General features: G+C 48.9%; 1 protein-coding gene across 1 annotated transcript in view; it reads left to right on the top strand.

Annotated features, from left to right (window-relative positions):
• ABCC1 (ATP binding cassette subfamily C member 1) overlaps positions 1 to 21359 on the top strand; it is a 193206-nt gene that overhangs the window by 123380 nt on the left and 48467 nt on the right. The window contains exons 15-19 of the mRNA XM_025370697.1: positions 2718 to 2793; positions 6305 to 6431; positions 10353 to 10529; positions 13624 to 13791; positions 17218 to 17401. Of these exons, the coding sequence (XP_025226482.1) occupies positions 2718 to 2793; positions 6305 to 6431; positions 10353 to 10529; positions 13624 to 13791; positions 17218 to 17401 (732 nt within the window). The remainder of the gene's footprint in view (positions 1 to 2717; positions 2794 to 6304; positions 6432 to 10352; positions 10530 to 13623; positions 13792 to 17217; positions 17402 to 21359) is intronic.

Here is a 21359-nt window from a genome sequence, read left to right as displayed (position 1 = left end):
GTAGTCCTAGTTACTTGAGAGACTGAGGCAGGAGGATTGGCTGAGCCCAGGAGTTCAAGGCTATAGTGAGCTATGATCATGCCACTGTACTCCAGCCTGGGCATCAGAGTAAGACCCTGTCTCAAAAAAAAAAAAAAAAGAAAAGAAAAAAGTCACAGAGAAGTTAAATAACTTGCCCGTGGCTACTGAGCTGCGAAGTGGTTGTCCCAGGATTCAAACTCATACAGTCTGGCTCCAGAGTCCAATGAATGTGGTCAGAAGATTGAATGTGTGTAAATGTCGGTTATACCGCGTGAGCTGTGTCTGGCACCTCGCAGGCGCTCAGGTATCTTTAGTGGCACTAAAACATTTGACACGTTTGACACAGCACCTGGTGCATAGAAGATGCTAAACAGATCGCGGGAGTCGTCCCTTCTCTGGTCTGAGCGAGACGATCTCAGCATCTTCAGCTCAGCCAGCCCTTGGTGTGGGGTTTCTTATCCTGGGCACTACTGACATCTGGAGTCACATTATTGTTTGTGGCTGGGGACTGTCCTGTGCACTGTGGGATGCTGAGCAGCAACCCTGGACTCTACCCATTAGATATAGTAGTACCCACCCCAATTTTGACAACCAAAAATGGCTCCAGACGTTGCCAGATGTGCCTTGAGGGGCACAGTTGCCTCCAGTTGAGAACCGTGGCCCAAGTGGATGCTGGATTCCTCCTCCCAACACCCCTAGGCTGTGGTCATCTGGTTTCTGCTGTCCCAGTGTGCCACATCCCCTCACATGATAAGGGAATGATTCCATCTACTCTGGGGTCAAATTTCTCTGCTGAACACAGGCTGAAATTTGAGGCGGCCGGCGGTGGGGTGCTGGTTTCTTGCTTCTGAAGTTGTTCACGACTCAATGCAAGCATCAGGAAACCCCTAGGCCCCTGGGTGCCGCCCGCACCCCAGCCCCTCCTTCCTGCCCTAATAGTGGCCTCCTAGGTGGTTGGACTTTCTGGAATGTTTAGCATGCTCTAGCCAGTGGGGGCCCCCTTTGGCTGCTCCCTGCTCCCAAGCTAACCGTTCTCTGCAACCTTCTCTGCAACCTCTCGCTCCAGTGGCTTTTCTTAAATTCCTTAAATAGCAACTCCCAGTTTCCTCATTCCACGTCTTCTCTTTTAGAAGAGCTGAGGGAGAATGTTAATCTAGGTTAACCAGTGACTTCCTCTCTCTGTAGGTTTTTTGTTTCTTTGATGCACGGAGGAAGTTACTTCTTCATTTGACAACTTAAAGAAAAACTTCTGTATTATCTCCAGATGGTCTTAAGGTGGCTCATAATTCAGAGAGTTGCTTTTCTGTTTTTTTTTTTTTTCTTTTTTCTTTTTTGAGACAGAGTCTCTCTATTGCCCAGACTGGAGTGCAGTGGCACGATCTTGGCTCTCTGCAACCTCTGCCTCCTGGTTTCAAGCGATTCTCCTGCCTCAGCCTCCCAAGTAGCTGGGACTACAGGCATGCGCCACAATACCTGGCTAATTTTTGTATTTTTAGTAGAGATGGGGCTTCACCATGTTGGCCAGGCTGGTCTCAAACTCCTGATGTAGGTGATCTGCCCGCCTCGGTCTCCCAACGTGTTGGGATTATAAGCATGAGCCACTGTGCCCAGCCTGTTTTTCTTTGAAGTGAGAGACATGAAGTAAAAGGAAAATAATGGGAAGAAAAGTAAAAGAAGACAGGTGCTAGGAGCCTTAGAAATATGGAGCTGGCTGAGCACTGTGTCTCATGCCTATAATTCCAGCACTTTGGGAGGCTGAGGCCAGCAGATCACTTGAGGCCAAGAGTTCGAGACCAGCCTGAGCAACATGTCAAGACCCCATCTCTACAAAAAATACAAAAAAATTAGCTGGGCATGATGGTGCACATCCTGTAGTCCCAGTTGCTCAGGAGGCTGAAGTGGGAGAATTGCTTGAGCCTGGGAGATGGAGGTTGCAGTGAGCTGACGTCGCACCGCTGCACTCCAGTCTGGGTGCAGAAGCCAGATCCTGTCTCAGAAGAAGATAGAAACACGGAGCCGTATAACGTGGGCTTTGTCTCCAACGCTCTCCCCTCCCCTGTGCCCTCATACCACACTTCCTGTTCCGTATCCTCTTTTTTTTGAGTTTATCGTGATGGGTGTTTTAGAAAGACCCACCTGCTGTGATGTGATGTGTGTAGGGTGGTGTGGCTGGGGGAGGAAGAGAGATAGAGAGGACATGGGGAGAAGGGTGAATGACCTCCCTTTGAACCTCAAGGAGGGCCCAGCGGTCTGATGCAGGCCACCCCGATGGAGAGAGGTTTGCATGTGGACGCCAGCTGTTTCCCACTGACTTTGGCCACTGCTGGGACCTCCCAGCTGGAGCTGCCCCGAACCTGCCTGAGAAGGGCCAGGGCGTGCAGAGCGTTGAGTAACCCTCGTGGGGCCCCCGCCTCTGCAGTCGTTTCCCGAGATGAGCGTCCGGATGGCGCAACCCCGTCTTTCAAGGACAAAGCTTCTTGCAGTTTCCTTCTGCTTTCTGGGTCTGGGGCTGCCTCCAAAACTGCAGGTTGGGGTTCTTTCAGAACCTGTGACTGATGTCACCAGATGATAATGCCTAGCGTCATTCGTGTCGAGCGTCTGGGGTTGAACCACTGAAGCAGAGAAAGAGAGCACTCTGCTCACGCGGAGTCCCACAGTTCAGCCTGTGCCTGACGTGTCATCTCTGTGCTTTGTAGGCGGGGACACGAACAGCATCACCGTGAGGAATGCCACATTCACCTGGGCCAGGAGCGACCCTCCTACGCTGAATGGGTAAGCCGGGATGTGGACACGTGATGGCGTGGAGAGAGCCACAGGGTTTTTGTCAAACATGGATTTGAATTCCCACAGTGCTCCATCTCCGTGACCTTGAACAACTCACTTTGCCCTTCTAAGACTTAGCTTACCCATCTGGAAAATGGGTGCAGATACACCTGCTTAGGCTGGCTTGAGAAGCAGACACAGAGGTGCCTAGCACAGAGGGTTCCCTCTGATTGTGAGTCACAGCAGCCTTGGACAGATAGACAACACAGGAGATTCTTGGCTTGCTTAACTGGGAAGTTCTACTTTCAGGTATGGTGTGACCCAGGGATTCTGCCATTGGAACTTTCTTCATATTTTCTGTGTTTCACTTTCTCCTGGTCTGCTTTATCCTCACGCATCCTCTCCCCTTGTGATGGCAAATGGTCTCAATAGCTCCCACTGTGTATCCTACTGTTAGGAGAACTGCCTGCTTCTTGCTGACCCAGACTTGGTCCTCTGCCCTCTGTGGGCCAGTCACTATGCCTGCAGACATGGAGCATGCTGATTGGCCAGTCTTAGTCAGAGGCTGCGATGCTGCTGAACTCCAGTGCCCCTCAGCTGCCCAGCTCACCCTTTCTTGCCAGCTTTCTGCCTGGCACCCCACACCCTACAGTCCTTACCTTTCCAAAGCACATGGTGTCTAGGAAATCGACCTTACCCCCAGGCAACTTGTCAAGCATCTCTCATTTTTTTCTGACCAGAGGCCTTGATCAACAGCTTTTTAGGCCCCCTTAAGGAATCTGCAAAACACAGGGGTGATGGGACCCTTTTAGAGCTTTAGCTCATGCCTGGGTAGCCAAATCACTGCTGTGTTTTATCGTGTAGGAGGCAAACTCTCCAGAGAAAAGAATCTGTATGACGCCTGCATTGAAAATTCATGGTGGTACTGCATGCTTAGGAAGTTCTTCCTTATGTCTAACTTAAATCCTGCCTGCTTCAGTTGTAGCTGTTCTCTCTTGTTGAGTTCCACAACTAATCTGTATGTGTCCCTTTCCTGACCCAGTGGTTTTCCTGTTGCAGTTACGTTCCCCCCATGAGCCCCCAGAACCTTTCTCTAACCCTTTCTCTCATCAGCCTATAAGAATATTTCAGTCTTGGCCGAGCGTGGTGGCTCACGCCTGTAATCCCAGCACTTTGGGAGGCTGAGTCGGGCATCATGAGGTCAGGAGATCAAGACCATCCTGGCTAACATGGTGAAACCCTGTGTGTACTAAAAATACAAAAAAATTAGCCGGGTGCGGTGGTGGGCGCCTGTAGTCCCAGCTACTTGGGAGGCTGAGGCAGGAGAATGGCCTGAACCTGGGAGGCAGAGCTTGCAGTGAACCAAGATTGCGCCACTGCACTCCAGCCTGGGCAACAGAGTGAGACTCTGTCTCAAAAAAAAAAAAAAATTTTTTTTCAGTCTCACATGGACAGTTGCAGGTACTGTCTCACTGGGATTCCTGCCTACTCAGGCCCCATAATCCATTCTCCTCCCAGCACAGGAACAAAATGCCTGATAAGTATCACCATGCAACAGTGTCATAAGAATGAAACAATTAGTGACAGCAACGACTATCAGCATTTCCACTAATACTCTGAAATCAGAAAGGTGGCAGTTAAAAAGCACATAATCCCAGCACTTTGGGAGGCCAAGGTGGGCAGATCACCTGAAGTCCAAAGTTTGAGACCAGCCTGGTCAACATAGTGAAACCACGTCGCTACTAAAAATAAAAAAATTTGCCAGACACGGCTCACGCCTGTAATCCTAGCGATTTGGGAGGCCGAGGTGGGCGGATCACCTGAGGTCAGAAGTTCAAGACCAGTCTGACCAACATAGAGAAACCCCGTCTCTACTAAAATACAAAAGATTAGCCAGGCGTGGTGGTGCATCCCTATAATCCCAGGTATTTGGGAGGCTGAGGGAGGGGAAATGCTTGAACCTGGGAGGCAGAGGTTGCGGTGAGCTGAGATTGCGCCATTGCCCTCCAGCCTGGGCAACAAGAGTAAAACTCTGTCTCAAAAAAATAAAAAATAAAAAAATTAGCTGGGCATGGTGGTGCATGCCTGTAATCCCAGCACTTTGGGAGGCTGAGGTAGGCAGATCACTGGAGGTCAGCAGTTTGAGACCGGCCTGGCCAACATGGGGAAAACTCATCTCGACTAAAAATATAAAAATTAGCTCTACGTGGTGGCACCTGCCTGTAATCCCAGCTACTTGCGAGGCTGAGGCATGAGAATCACTTGAACCTGGGAGGTGGAGGTTGCAGTGAGTCAAGATCAAGCCAATGCACTCCAACCTGGGCCACAGAGTGAGACTCCGTCTCAAAAATAAATACATACATAAGTAAATACAGATAAAAAATAAAAGCATATTCCATGTAAGTGAGCCCAGCAAAGCCTTGGATGTGCCTTCCCTTCCCTGGGAGGATGGAAACCCTGCTGTGGCTGTGCCATCGGCAGTGGGAGTGGCCTGGGGTTGTCCTGCCCCATTGACAGCCACTGTTGCTGGGAGAATGTTGAGCTTGTTTTATTTTGCTTTCTACTGTTCGTTAAAGGATGATTTCAATAGAAACATCTTCCCAAAGTTCAACTCAGATTTATTCATGTCTGTCTCCCTTTTCAACCCTTTGGTGGCTCCTGGCTGGCAGAGTTCAGGTGTCTTAGCACAGCGTCTTCCAGGGCATCTTTCAGGGTGCTCCCAGGCCTGGCTACCACCTACCTTAGTGCCGTCGCATCCCTGGTTACACCCCGTGCCTTCACCCCTTCACACCTTTCTCCAGCTCTCCCCGTATTTCCGTGTCTTGGACACACTTGCTTTTCTGTCAGAGTTTTGATTTTTGTTTTTTCTTTTTTTTTTTTTTTGACACAGAGTCTCACGCTCTTGCCCAGGCTGGAGTGCAGTGGCACGATCTCGGCTCACTGTAACCTCCACCTCTTGGGTTCAAGCGATTCTTGTGCCTCAGCCTCCTGAGTAGCTGGGATCACAGGCCCCTGCCACCATGCGTGGCTAATTTTTGTGTTATCAGTAGAGACGGGGTTTCACCATGTTGGCCAGGCTGGTTTCGAGCTCCTGACCTTGTGATCCGCCCGCCTCAGCCTCCCTCCGCCTGCCTTGCTGGGATTACCAGCACTGGCATGAGCCACCGTGCCCAGCCCCAGTTTGTCTTGAGGTGTCCTCTCCTCTCAGACCTTGCCTCATGCCCCCAGTGAAGTTTCTGCCCCTCTTTCAGCTCAGTGTGACGGGATCCCTCAGGTTACTCTGTGCCTCTCTTCTCTAAGGTACACCTGTCGCCTGCCTGCCACCTGGAGGGCCCCTGAGACGGGTCACTGAACTGAACTCAGCAGTGTTCAGTTGAGGCCTTCAGTGTTTAGTACGGCCCTGCCCTCTGTCTGTCTCTCTCTTTCTCTACTTGGGGCAAATCGAGGCTCAGTGACCAGGGGCATCAGCCTGGCAGGCCTCATTCATTGCGGCTGAGCCAGGTGTGTTGTGTCATTTCAGCATCACCTTCTCCATCCCGGAAGGTGCCTTGGTGGCCGTGGTGGGCCAGGTGGGCTGCGGAAAGTCGTCACTGCTCTCAGCTCTCTTGGCCGAGATGGACAAAGTGGAGGGGCACGTGGCTATCAAGGTAGGATGAGGACCAGCAGGCAGGGGGAGTGGGGAAGCTGGTGGTCTGCGGAAAAGCTCAAAAATGATGCTGTTTCTTTTGACTGTCCCTGTGCCGGAAGTGAGAGTAGCAACGTCTGTGTTCCTCCTCCTCCTTTATCTTTCTGTCTGTCCCTTTCTCTCGCGTTCTTTCTGTTCTGTTCTGTGCCATCCTAGAAGGCAGGATTTTGGTATCATTTATTTCCGTCTGTCTCCTAGCACTTAAAATAGTGCCCAGTATGTAGTAGGCACTTAATAAATATTTATTTTGTTATCTGCTTATTAAGCTGTAATTTTTTAATTTTAATTTTAATTTTTTTTTTTTTGAGACAGGGTCAGGCTCTGTCCCCCAGGCTGGAGTGAAGTGGCACGATCTCGGCTCACTGCAGCCTCTGCCTCCTGGGTCCAAGCGATTCTCCTGCCTCAGCCTCCTGAGTAGCTGGGATTACAGGCATGCGCCACCATGCCCAGCTAATTTTTATATTTTTTTAGTAGAGACGGAGTTTTATCATGTTGGCCAGGCTGGTCTCAAATTCCTGACCTCAAATGATCTGCCCACCTCTGTCTCCCAAACTGCTGGGATTACAGGTGTGAGCCACTGCACCCAGCCACTTAATAAATACCTAGTAGACACATGAAGGCTCGCTGGTATGCGGCCTGCCTCCTTCCTTTGCATCTCTGCCTGTCACTGAGTGTCTCTTGGTCTCTTTGGGTCTTTTTGGATTGTTCTTTATCTTTATGGATCTCTCTGGGTATCTCTTCTTATAAATGTAACAAAACAAAAATATGTGGTTGGAATATTTTCTTAGAACATTTTTTAAAGGGAACAGTTTAAATTTTTAGTGTTTGTTGAATTCTTAATAGGGGGCTAAAAGAAGACTGCAGTTTTACTGCTTTTAAATACACGGTGTACTTTGAAGTAAGTTGAAATTCCCCAAGAGTGAGCTTAAGAGGCGGCTTTACCAGTAAGTCCCACTGGCAATCAACAGTCTTCAGTTTGCATTTAGTTAACTCTGCATGAAGGCCTTTTCCTAGTGTAACAATACATCCCTGGAAGTTTTGCTACCAGCATTTCCAGGAGTGTGGTCTGCAGCCAGCTCACCTTGCAGGACGTTTGGGGGAGAAAGAACCCCAGACTCAAACGAGCATGGGAAATAATGAATACTCCGACCCCCTCCCTCTTATAATAAACGTTAGCAAATTAAGGCTCTGACAAGTCCTGCAGTGAGAAAAAATCTATTAACTGTGTAACCTCATGTGTCCCAGGTGTACTTGCCTGCACCTCTTTAGTGTGTGTGCAACTGCACATTTATCTCTTGGAATCTGCCTTTGGGAATGTCAAGTTTATGATGTTTGTTGTGGTGGTGGTGTTTTGTTTTGTTTTTGTTTTTGTTTTTTTGAGACAGTTTTGTTTTGTTGCCCAGGCCGGATGCAGTGGTGTGATCTTGGCTAGCTGCATCCTCCGCCTCCTAGGTTCAACCGATTCTCCTGCCTTGGCCTCCTGAGTAGCTGGGATTATAGGCAGGCGCCATTACCGTGCCCAGCTAACTTTTGTACTTTTAGTAGATATGGGGTTTTACCATGTCGGCCTGGGTAGTCTAGGGCTCCTGACCTCAGGTGATCTGCCCATCTAGGCTTCTCAAAGTGCTGGGATTACAGGCGTGAGCCACTGCTCCTGGCCTAGTTTATGACATTGTTTTTATTTCTGAGCAAAACCCTTTCTTCGTTGATTATACAATGCCTTTGAAAAGTATACATTGTGATTGGGTCCAAACTAATGACCTTTAACTGTTGTTTTAAGAAATGTTTTATCATTACTTTCAAGTCCATGCCATAAAATAAGATTAATGAACCGTGAGAGCTAGATTAATGGAAGAAAATTCCAAATCTTGGTGGGATCCACATTGCTTTCTCCAGGTTTCTGCTATCCTGGCACTATTATCATTTCAGGCCAGATGATTATTTATTATTGGTTGTTTTACCCAAGTAAGGGGAGTGCTAGAAATGTGTATAAAATATTTATCTTTTCCCAAATGTTTTAGTCGGTGTGGTTTGTGTATATTATGTCTGAATTTTCTGTGGGTTCTATGGTAAGGCACCTCCGTTGACATTTTAGCTTCTTAAAAGTTAGGATATTCAAGTCAGCAGGTTAATTATTTGAGAATTTAGAGTAAGAATGAGGGCAGCTGGGACCCGCTGTCAGCTTTGCCCTCTCTAGAATTCCCTTATTCAAGAATCTTCTGGCTGGGCGTGGTGGCTCACACCTGTAATCCCAGCACTTTGGGAGGCTGAAGCAAGTTGATCACCTGAGGTCAGGAGTTTGAGACCAGCCTAACCAGCATGGCGAAACCCCATCTCTACTAAAAATACAAAAATTAGTGGGCCTGGTGGTGTGTGCCTTTAGTCCCAGCTCCTCAGGAGGCTGAGGAAGGAGAATCCCTTGAGCCCAGAGGCGGAGATTGCAGTGAGCTGAGATCTTGCCATTGTATTCCAGCCTGGGTGACAGCAAAGCTTCGTTTCAAAAAAAAAAAAAAAATTCTTTGGGGGCTGCCCGTTGCCCCTCCAATAAAACCCATGCTCCTCACCATCAATAGGCCCCCTTGCTGTCCCTGGCGTGTTTTCTGCCAGTCGTTCCCTCATAGGATTGATCGATGTTCCTGTCACACTAGACTTTCTGCTCCTTGAATGTGCCAAGTACTTTTCACCTCCAGGCCTTCGCATGTCCTGTTCCCTCGGACTTGAATGCTCTTCGCTCTTCTCCTTATGAAACGGACTCATTCTTCACTTTTTGGTTCTTGTCTAAACATATGTTTGAGTCGGGCATGATGGCTCATGCCTATAATGCCAGCACTTCCGGAGGCCGAGGCAGGAGGATCGCTTGAGGCCAGGAGTTCGGGACCAGGCTCAGCAACATGGAGAGATTTTGTTTCTACAAGCATAATAGAGAGAATGTTTTTTAACTACCCCAGCATTTTCATTAGCAAAATACACAAAACAAATATCCTTACTCTAGCCTTTATTCTCATGCTATTTGTGATACCTGACATTATATGGAAATAAAAGTAAACCTTTGAAATGGATACTTTGATATAGGAGTCTTTGCTTCACTTTTTAGCAAGGATGTTTCCTCGAGGATCCTTCCCAGATGTCCCACACTAGGTCAGTCTTTTATTTTTAATTTTTTTGAGACAGAGTCTTGCTCTGTGGTCCAAGCTGGAGTGCAGTGGCACGGTGCAGTCTCACCTCATGGTACCTCCATGTCCTGGGCTCAGGTGATCCTCCTACCTCAGCCTCCCAAGTAGCTGGGACTACAGATGCACAGCACCATTGCCTGGCTAGTTTTTCTCTCTTTTTTTTTTTTTTTTTTTAAGAGATAGGATTTCTCTGTGTTACCCAGGCTGGCTTTGAACTCCTGACCTCAAGCAGTTTGCCTGCCTTGGCCTCCCAAAGTGCTGAGATTACAGGCATGAGCCACTGTGCCTAGTCAAGTCAGACTTCTAAAAATTGTCATATATCTTTTTCTCTTAGCATCCACCGTAACTGTAATCAAGTAGCTTTTGGCCATGTCAGGGGCTTCCACTCTTTGGAAGCGGGGGTTTTGATCGCCGCTGTAGGCATTGAGTTAATAGCTAGCTACTAAATAAATAACTGTAATCTTATCAACGAGGATACCAGCTCTTTCACTCCTGATGTTGGAGTCAGCGATTCACCTGGTATGGGTTTTGATCCTAGCCCTGGCATCTGTTGTCCTTCGTGACTCAGTTTCTCTCTTGCCAAAGCAATAGGTGTGATGAAAATAACTTGTGAAGCGAGGCCCTCGTAGCAGGTGGTTGGGCCAGCTGCTGTCTTGTTGATCAGATCTGTCTGTGTGTCTGTCTCACCTCCTTCTCCATTTGCCACTTAGGGCTCGGTGGCCTATGTGCCACAGCAGGCCTGGATTCAGAATGATTCTCTCCAAGAAAACATCCTTTTTGGATGTCAGCTGGAGGAACCGTATTACAGGTCCGTGATACAGGCCTGTGCCCTCCTCCCAGACCTGGAAATCCTGCCCAGCGGGGATCGGACAGAGATTGGCGAGAAGGTCAGTATAGTTTTGATGTTGGCCCCTGGATGAGTCAGCTGTTGCTGCCTAACAAACACTCTCACACTCTCAGTGGTCTGTGAGTCTACTGCAGTCAGCTGACCCGGCGGGGCTCAGCTGGGTGGCTCTGCTGAACTCTGCAGGCCGGCGGGGCTCAGCTGGGTGGCTCTGCTGAACTCTGCAGGCTGGCAGGGCTCTGCTGAACTCTGCAGGCCAGCTGAGCTTGGGTCCAGGCTGTGGGTGTGGCTCAGGTCTCCCTTACAGAGCTGCTTGCTGGGGACTGGGGTGATGACTCAGCAGCTTTCCAAAGGGAGGCTCTTTTCATAGTGGCAGCAGAGGCCCAAGATAGGCCCCCAAAAACGCATGCAGTGTCTGTTAAAGTACACTGTCCTTTCCACTCACAAAACAAGTCACTTGGCCAAGCACGAAGGGAAGGGACCAGGAAGGAAGTACAGTCTACCTTTGTGGTCACATGACTGCAGAGTCACATGACAGAGGGCATGCTGTTGAGGGGAGTGGTCAATGATTCAGATGTTCACAGTCCCTGTCAAGACAGCCGTAATACTGAAAATAGCACAATAGCTAACACTTACTGAGCATTTCCTCACTCTTTATTTCTTTTCTTTTCTCTTTTCTTTTCTTTTTTGAGATGGAGTCTCACTCTGTTGCCCAGGCTGGAGTGCAGTGGCACACTCTCTGCTCACTGCAACCTCTGCCTCCCAGGTTCAAGCGATCCTCCTGCCTCAGCCTCCTGAGTAGCTGGAATTACAGGTGCACATCACCACACTCGGCTAATTTTTGTATTTTTAGTAGAGGCAGGGTTTTACTATGTTGCCAGACTGGTCTCGAACTCCTTACCTTAAGTGATCTGCCAGCCTCAGCCTCTAGAAGTTCTTTTTTTAATTTTTTTTTTATTTTGAGATGGAGTTTCTCTCTGTCACCCAGGCTAGAGTGTAGTGGCACAATCTTGGCTCACTGCAAGCTCTGCCTCCCGGGTTCAAGTGATTCTCCTGCCTCAGCCTCTTGAGTAGCTAGGACTACAGGCCCCTGCCACCACACCCAGCTAATTTCTGTATTTTTAGTAGAGGTGGGATTTCACCGTGTTGGCCATGCCGATCGTGAACTCCTGGCCTCAGGTGATCTGCCCGCCTCTGCCTCAAAGTACTGGCATTACAGATGTTAGCCACCTCGCCCGGCCTATAACTTGAGTATTTTCTGTAAGCCGGGAACTATGCTAAACATTTTACACATAATTATTCCTCACAGCAAACCCATGGGTAGAATTTGTTGTTATACCTAGGAAATCATTGAGGAAAAAGAGGCACAGAGAGGTCAAGTGAGTTGCCTGAGGCCACACAGCCACAGAATTGCAGAGAGCATGGTTCCTGGGTTCATGTTCTTACCTGCTCATTTTGTCATCTCTAAAAGGGCCATTCTCTGTGCCTTTCATCACTGCAGACTCTCCCTCCCCCTGTGCTCCAGCCCCCAGGTTTTCCTGCTGTTCCTCAGCAATCCCCAGCGCCTGCCCACCTCTACAGCTTGGTCTGAGCCTTCCAGGCCTGGGGTGCCCTCCCCTGCTGCTTGTCTGACCACTTTGCTCTCGCGCCCCATGGTGGTCGTCTGGTGTATCCCCTTTTGTATCCCCTTTTGGAAGACCAAGAGTGCAAAATGCTGGCTCATTTCTGTTTTTATTTACAAGCCAGGGGCTCTGTTGGTTTTCTTACTTGGTGAATGATGTTTAAAAATTGAGGTAAGTCTGCAGGTCCTTGGAAATAAAAAACAAATTATTGACCAGGCACGGTAGCTCACACCTATAATCCCAGCAGTTGGGGAGACCAAGGTGGGAGGATTGCCTGAGGTCAGGAGTTTGAGTCCAGCCTGGGCAACATGGTGAAAACCCATCTCTACAACAAATACAAAAGTTGCCAAGCGTGGTCCTGTGCGCCTGTGGTCCCAGCCACTCAGGGCTAAGGTGAGAGGATTGTTTGAACCTGGGAGGTGGAGATTACAGTGAGCCGAGTGGTGCCACTGCACTCCATCCTGGGCGACAGAGCGAGTTTCTGTCTCAAAAAACAAATAGAAGGCACCGGGCTGCCAGGGCCCCACCTCAGTGCCTGGGAGCCAGGGCAGGCATCTCAGGAGGGGCTGGGCAGTAACCTGTGATTTCCAGCCAAAGAGGGAAATGACGTTGGCTTATCTGTCATGGTGGGAGCTGGCGCTGCTGCTGGTCCATGCATTGTCCTTCCTTCTGGTGACTGGCACGTGGGCTGGATTTCAGCATCCCCAGGCTGGAGCCTTGCTTCACCTATATGTGGCTTTGCCGGACAGTGACAGATCCAGGGTAAGCAGGCAAACACGACACCTGTCACCACCAGCAGCAGTAACATTAATATGCCCATGTCCACCAGCGCCTTCCATGAGACTAAGAAATCAGGGCCTTCCCACTGGCCAACATGATTTGCAGCCTTCGCTGAGCGCTTGCTGTGTGCCAGTGCCCTGCTCAGCACCTCACGGGAGACTCAAGTTTCCTCTTTTGCCCAGTTTACAAGTGGGGCTAAACCCTGTGCCTGTGATCCCATCCTTGGTGGTGGTGGAGCTGGGGCCTGGCTCCAGGTTTGTGCAGGCGGCATGACCTCGTGCCTTCAGCCTCAAACTCAGAGAAGAGGAGGCGGGTGCAGCTCTGCAGGGCCTCCACCCTGGGCCTGCTGTGTCCTGAGCAGGCTCTATGCTTTTCTTTCTTTTTTAAAGAGACAGGGTCTCATTCTGTCGCCCAGGCTGGGGTACAGTGGCCCAGCCATAGCTCCTTGCAGCCTCGAACTCCTGGACTCAAGCCATCTTCCCACTCAGACTCCTGAATAGCTGGAACTACAGGCGCACACCACCAGGCTTGGCTAATTTTTTCTTTTTTTTTTTTGTTTTGTAGAGACAGGGTCTCCCTATGTTGCTCAGGCTGGTCTCAAACCCCTGGCCTCAAGCAATCCTTCCACCTCAGCCTCCCAAAGTTCTGGGATCACACCACACTCAGCCTGCTTCTGCATTTCTTGAGTCTCAAGGTTTCCCAGGAAACCCATTCTTGTGCCATGTCTCTCCCCAGGGCGTGAACCTGTCTGGGGGCCAGAAGCAACGCGTGAGCCTGGCCCGGGCCGTGTACTGCAACGCTGACATTTACCTCTTCGATGATCCCCTCTCAGCAGTGGATGCCCACGTGGGAAAACATATCTTTGAAAATGTGATTGGCCCCAAGGGGATGCTGAAGAACAAGGTGCCTGCTGGTGGGGCAGGGCTTGGCGTCGGGCTGTCTCGCCCTTTGGTTAAGTCAGAACGTGTCCCCTTTAGGAGTCCTTTACTTTCTCTGGCTTTCTTTGTGTTTAATTGGACTTTAAAGAACACATTTCTCATGCTTCTCTTGGAAGCCTTCCTAAGACAGCCGTCTTGTACTTGTCTTTATAGGGATAAATCTTCCACACAGAGTTAAATTCATTGCCTCTGAACGGCCAAGGGAGGCCCTTCTTCCTGATTAAGTCCCAGGGCTGGCTTCTCAGCCGGGAATCCCACCCCAAGACATTACCTGTGACCCAGCAGGCTATGTTTTCTTACTTGCAGAGGTGGCTGTGGGTGGAGGGGTTGGAAAATTGCCACAACATCTTAACATGATAGGAAATAGTTCCTATGTTCTTTTTATAGGGCAGTTGTGGTAATGGGTGCACACTGGCTCTTTTTTTTCTTCCCCTGATTTTATTTTACTATTTTTTATTTTTTTATTTTTTTTGAGGGGGAGTTTCGTTCTTGTTGCCCAGGCTGGAGTGCAATGGAGTGATCTCGGCTCACTGCAACCTCCACCTCCAGGGTTCAAGCAATTCTCCTGCTTTGGCCTCCCTAGTAGGTGGAATCACAGGTGTGCACCACCACGCCTGGCTAACTTTTTGTATTTTTAGTAGAGTCGGGGTTTTACCATGTTGACCAGGCTGGTCTCAAACTCCTGACCTCAAGTGATCCGCCTGCCTCGGCCTCCCAAAGTGCTGGGATTACAGGCATGAGCCACCAGGCCCAGCTGTTTCCCCTGATTTTAAAACTAACTCATCCCCATGGGTGGGATATAGATTAAGAAAAACATGAAAAAGAAAGATGGAAGCAGTTACATACATTCCACTGGTTAGAGATTTTGTATTTCTTTCAAGTCTTTTTGCTCTGTGTATAAACTTTCTAAATAGGGTTATCTCGTTACACATATATATACAAGAAGCATCGTGCTATGTGACCTCTTGTAAGCATTCCCATACATACCACTAACATTCTGTGCAAACGTATTTTAAAGTAGTAAAAAACATTTTTGAAAATTACTAATACATGCCCATGGTAACAAAATTGAAAAGTACAAGAATATGGATATATTCTTACAATATATGTGTGTGTGTGTGTGTGTGTGTGTGTGTATGTATATAAAGTAAATAAAGCTGGGCACAGTGAGTAATCCCAACACTTTTGGAGGCCTGGACCAGTGGATGACCTGAGGTCAGGAGTTCGAGACCAGCCTGGCCAACATGGTGAAACCCCGTCTCTACTAAAAATACAAAAATCAGCCAGGCATGGTGGTGCATGCCTGTAATCCCAGCTACTTGGGAAGCTGAGGCAGGAGAATCTCTTGAACCCGGGAGGTGGAGGTTGCAGTGATCTGAGATTGCGCCGCTGCACTCTAGCCTGGGCAACAGAGTGAGACCCCGTCTCAGAAAATATATATAAATAAAGTAAATAAAGTAGTCCCTCTTCATCCTGCATCCCTAATCTTTAATTCTTCTCTTAGACAGCAAGGGTTAGCAAATCTGGCCCACCGCCTGCTTTTTGTATGGCTCTTGAGCTAGAATGATGTGTGTATTTTTAAATAGAAGAAATCTAAACAGGAAGAATATTTTGTGACATTTGAAAATCGTATTAAATTTAAATATCAGTGTCCATAAATAAAACTTTATTGGAACATGGCCAATGTATTGTTTTCTTTTCTTTTCTTTTTTTTTTTTTCTGGAGACAGGGTTTTGCTCTGTTGTCCAGGCTGGCATGCAGTGCCACAAGCATGGCATGGCAGCCTCCAACTCCTGGGCTGAAGCAATCCCCTTCTGCCTTCTGAGTAGCTCCTGGGACTACAGGCACGCACCACCGTGGCTGGCTGATTGATTTTTATTTTTATATTTTTTTGTGGAGACACATCTCACTATGTTTCCCAGGCTGGTTTCAAACTCTTGGCCTCAAGGGATCCTCCCGTATTGGCCTCCCAGAGTGCTGGGATTACAGGTCTGAGTCACCACACGTGTCCTGTTGTTTAAAGTGTCATCTGCGGCTACTGGAACCCAGCGGAGCTGAGTTGGTGGTGTGGCAACTGTAAGATCCATAAAGCTGAACAGATTGACTGTTCGCTGTTTAAGGAAACATATGCTAACTTTTATTAACAGTTTGATGAATGTCTTCCCAAACTTTCAGATCTGCAGATCAAATGTATTCATGTGCATACTTTGTAGTGGTTTCGGGGGTAGCTAACAGCGGGAGTTGTTTGAGAAAAAAATTAAGCCAGGGCCGGGCACAGTGGCTCATGCCTGTAATCCAAGGCGGGTGGATTGCTTGAGCTCAGCAGTTCAAGATAAGTCTGGGCAACACGATGAGACCCCTGTCTCTACAAAAAATACAAAAGTTAGCTGGGCATGGTGGCACCTATCTGTGGTCCCAGATACTTGGGAGGCTGAGGCAGGAGAATTGCTTGAACCCAGGAAGTACAGGTTGCAGTGAGCTGAGATTGCACCACTGCACTCCAGCCTGGGTGACAGAGAGAGACCGTATGTCAAAAAAAAAAAAAAGAAGAAGAAAAGAATTAAGCCATTGGGCCGCGTGCAGTGGCTCGCGCCTATAATCCTAGCACTTTGGGAGGCCGAGATGGGTGGATTGCGTGAGCTCAGGAATTTGAGACCAGCCTGGGCAACGTGGTGAAACCCCATCTCTACTAAAATGCAAAACAAATCAGCCAGGTATCATGGTGGGTGCCTGTAATCCCAGCTACATGGGAGGCTAAGGCATGGGAATTGCTTGAACCCGGGAGGCGGAGGTTGCATTGAGCCGAGACCATGCCACTGCACTCCAGCCTGGGCAACAAACTGAAACTCTGTCTCAAAAAAAAAAAAAAAAAAAAATTCAAACCATTGCATACAAACTGTTTTGCAGCGGCACCATCCTTTTATTCCTTAACACACTTGTATGGTTCCCTCCCTATCTGTTGTCATTCAGGTTTTTGTTAAAAAAATAACCTTCCCTATCGCCTTTGTTAAAATTGTAAAACCCGCACACTTGGTCCACCCGTTCCCCTTTTTTGCTGCGTTTTCGCCATTCAGCAAGCACTATTTTACTAGTGTTCGTTTCTCCTCCAGCCCTGGAATCTGGGGCAGCGGTCTTTGTTTCCTGCCACCTCCCCAGCTTTTAGCTCAGCACCTGCGGCGTGGCAGGCCCTTTGCACATGCACGTTAAAGGACGGTGTGCACGGGTTCAGCTGCTCCTGGATGCTGTTATCGCAGGTGCATGTCCCACCTGCAGACCTGAGTTCTGCCCGCCAGGTGTTCGTTGGCTCCTTCCTCCTTCAGTCTTCACTCTACCAAGCCAGGCAGTCTTGCACGTGTGCACTGATGTGGCCGGGTGTCCCCTTTGCCCACAGACGCGGATCTTGGTCACGCACAGCATGAGCTACTTGCCGCAGGTGGATGTCATCATCGTCATGAGCGGCGGCAAGATCTCTGAGATGGGCTCCTACCAGGAGCTGCTGGCCCGAGACGGCGCCTTTGCTGAGTTCCTGCGTACCTATGCCAGTGCAGAGCAGGAGCAGGACCCAGAGGACAACGGTAGGGGCAACATCAGGGTTCCTCCCTCTCGGGGTGTCTGGCGCCTTGAAGGGCCACGCTGGCCTCTTTGAGGTTGCCACCAGCCACCCGGGGAAGGTGGCTCATCAGGGTATGAGGGTGGGAGCTGGATAGAGCGCCCTAAAGTACCAACTTGGAAAACCATCTTAGTCCCTGCAGCGCTGAATTGGGAGGGAGTCTCCGTGCTTTACGGCCAGGGGATGGGAGTACCAGGCTTCAGCTTAGCTGACCTCAGCGCAGGATCCACCGCCTTCCTGGAGCATGACCTTGGGCCTGATGAGTTTCAGGGTCCTTATGGCAAAAATGGGAATGATGGTAATTAAAGTCCTGGCTCTCACGGCTGAGAGGAACTAAGGACACATGTGACACAAGAGATGTGACAGTTGTGAAGTGAAGCACGGAGTTAAGCTGGCAGGCTTGGGTTGGTGACGTCTGGGTTCAGTCCCCGGTCGCTCATCTCCCCAGCTGTGTGACCTCAGGCCTGCCCTTCAGATCCATCTGAGCTTCATTTCCCTCCCTCATAAAGCAGTTTAGCAGGGCCAGACATGGTGGTGCCCAACACTTGTAATCCCAATAGTTAGAGAGACTGAGACAAGAGGATCGCTCCAGCCCAGGAGTTTGAGACCATCCTCCGTAGCATGGCGAAACCTCATCTTTACAAAAAATACAAAAAATTTGCCAGGCGCAGTGGCTCACGCCTGTAATCTCAGCACTTCGGGAGGCCAAGGTGGGTGGATCACTTGAGGCCAAGGAGTTCAAGACCAGCCTGGCCAACATACTGAAACCCCAACTCTACAAAAAAAAAAAAAAAAAAGGTTTCAGATACTATTAAGTGCTATGAAGGGGAAAAAAAAATAAAAGACAGTGCCATGGGCTGAGGAGTGATGGGTGTCCTTGTGGCAATTCAGGCAGGGGATAGAGGAAACACCCTCTGGGGAGGTTGCATCGGCGTGGGAGGGAGCCAGCAGGGAGAAGATCTGGGAACAGCGTTGTGGGCACAGGGAACAGCAAGTGCAAAGGCCTCAGGACCAGCAGGAGCTCAGTTTGTTTACCAAACAGAAAGGCTGGTGTGGCCAGACCATGGTGTGCCGGGACATGGGGGCAGGAGAAGAGGTCAGCACAGTGATCGTCCTGCAGGGCCTTCCAGGTGGGTTTTGGTCTAACTGCCCTGGGAAGCCACTGAATGTCAGAGAGGCAAAGTGACTAGCCCCAGGATACACAGCATCTGCTGGCAGGGTCAGTTCTCAAGTTGGTCTCTGAGTTTCTCATCCTCTGCCTGGGGTGGGAGCTCCTTCTCTGCAGGGCCTCGTGGTCTCTAATAAGTGCTTTCTTGAAATATAATTCACACACGTAGGCTGGGCGCAGCGGCTCATGCCTGTAATCGCAGCACTTTAGGAGGCCGACGCAGGTGGATCACCTGAGGTGAGGAGTTCGAGACCAGCCTGGCCAGCATGGAGAAACCCTATCTCTACTAAAAATACAAAAATTAGCCTGGCATGGTAGTGCACGCCTATAGGCCCAGCTACTAGGGTGGCTGAGGCAGGAGAATAGCTTGAACCTGGGAGGCAGAGGTTGCAGTGAGCCAAGATCGTGGCACTGCACTCCAGCCTGGGTGACAGAGCAAGACTTAGTCTCAAAAACAAAAACAAAACCAAAAACAAAAAACCAAAAAGCAAAACAAAACAAAAATTCACACAACATACAATTAACCCAGTTAAATCACACAATCCAACCATCACCATAATCAAGGTTAGAACTTTTTTTAATTACCCCCAGAAGAAACCCCAATCCATCAGCCATGACTCCCTATTTTCCCCAGCATCCCCCAAGCCCTAGGCAACCACTAATCTACCTTCTGTCTCTAGATTTGCTTATTCTGGACATTTCATATAAATGGCATCACAATAGGTGGAATGTTGTGACTGGCGGCTTTGACACTTAGCGTGATGTTTTCAAGGTTCAACTGTGTTGTAGCTTCATTTCCTTTTATTGCGGAATAATATGCCATTGTGCAGATAGACCACACACTGTGTTGATCTGTTCACTGGTTGATGGACATTCGGGTTACTTCCATTTCCTGACCCTTATGAATACTGCTGTCATGAGCCCTGGTGATTTTTAAAGGAAAAGTTGGTGGCCAGGCGTGGTGGCTTGTGCCTGTAAATCCCAGCACTTTGGGAGGCCAAGGCGGATGGATCACTTGAGGTCAGGAGTTCAAGATCAGCCTGGCCAACATGGTAAAACCTCATCTCTACTAAAAATACAAAAATTATCTGGGATGGTGGTGCACACTTGTACTCCTGGCTATTCGGAAGGCTGAGGTCAGGGAATGGCTTGAACCTGGGTGTTGGAGGCTGCTATGAGCCTAGATCATGCCGCTGCACTCCATCGGGCCTAGGTGACAGAACAAGACCATCGCTCAAAAAAACAGTTGGATTTTTGTTTCTTGCCAGTGTGTGATAGCTGACATTCCCTTCAGCTTTTAAATTCTCTGATAAGAATGAATTTCCACGTGTTCATTCCCTTGTGGTTGGGAAGTTGTGTCTTGAGTCTAGCCTGTTTCTTCTTGCTGCAGAATCCCCCTTCGTCTATCCCTTAGCTGGAGCAATGGGTTGTGGCAACTTCTTGGTGACTTTTTCATTGACCTGCCTGGCAGGCTACTTTTAGGTGAAAATACCCTTTGTGCTTTCTAATTGAAAATGTATGGGTTTAGCTGAATCTTTTGCGCAGTGTGAGATCTCTCTCTCTCCCCTTCCATCCAGGTGAGCAAAAAATGTCCCTAAACTCTGTTGGCCCCAGATAGTTTCCGGCCCCCACTTCCTTTCCCAGCTACTAGAGTGTCCAAGCAGTGTATACAGAACATGGGAGGCTGCCAGTGGCCTTATGATTTTTTGTGCACGTCAGCACTTAATTTGGCGACGCAAATGCCGCCCACCACCCTGGCACCTGGTTTGACCTCATTTCCCCAGTTTGACCTCCCCACCTCCTACCTTCGAGGATACATAGAAATCCTTGGCAGTGGGTCTTACATCAGACTGGGGCACTCCCCACCACCACCACCCACCCTTTTCCATTGCTCCGGAGGGTCCCTGGCTATAAAGTCTTGACATCAGGGAGCCTTAGCCAACTTGAAGCACCAGTGAGTGACCTTGGGTTTGTTTAAACCACATTTTTGGCTCTTCCTAAAGGAGAACTTCTTTCCTTGTTGGGTTAATCAGCTCTTTTTTTAGAACACCCACTCTGAAGGAGGGGTGAGTGTTGGTATTCGGTTTGGGAGGGTCCTTGAGGGGGGATGGACAGGACCAAGGCTTGTGACTGGGGCGATACCGACCTCTCTCCTGGGATACTCAGTTTACTGTTTTCTAAGATATATCTTTTTTACTGTTTCTCGCTCGCTCCCTTTTTTTTTTTTTTTAACTTTTTAATGGCATTCCTTTTATTACTTATTTATTCCCATGCCATAAGCTTTTATTTCTTCCATTTCTTCTGGGATATATTTTTCTTCCGTGCAGCCTCTCCTTCTGATTTAGCAACAGTTTGTTCCCTTTCAGGCAGCATCATCTGGATGTGGCAGGGTGAGCTCACGTATGGGTGAATCCAACCGACGCTGAGGTCTGTAGGTCCAGCGGCGCATCTTAGGTGCTTTGTTCAGTTGGATATGCTGAAAGACCAGAGAATCTGCATCTCAACCCTTAAGTTCAGTGTGACTGTATTTTTAAGCATGTGCAGCAAAAATTGAGCACTCTTTTTGGGCTACCGACCTCGTGGCCAGCCCCACTCCTTGGCCTGGGCACACCTGCCACCTCCACCATTGTAACGTCAAACTGGTACACGTTGTTTCTGTAAAGTGGCATCTTTTTGATATTTCATAGCTTTTTGTATATGCATGCCCTTGATAGTCTGGGCAATTTCAGGAGTTTTTTTTTTTTTTTTTTTTTTT

Source organism: Theropithecus gelada, chromosome 20, assembly GCF_003255815.1.
Source record: "Theropithecus gelada isolate Dixy chromosome 20, Tgel_1.0, whole genome shotgun sequence".
Lineage (NCBI taxonomy): Eukaryota > Metazoa > Chordata > Mammalia > Primates > Cercopithecidae > Theropithecus > Theropithecus gelada.
Note: the sequence above shows the minus strand (reverse complement) of the source record. Positions and strands in the feature narration are given on the sequence as shown.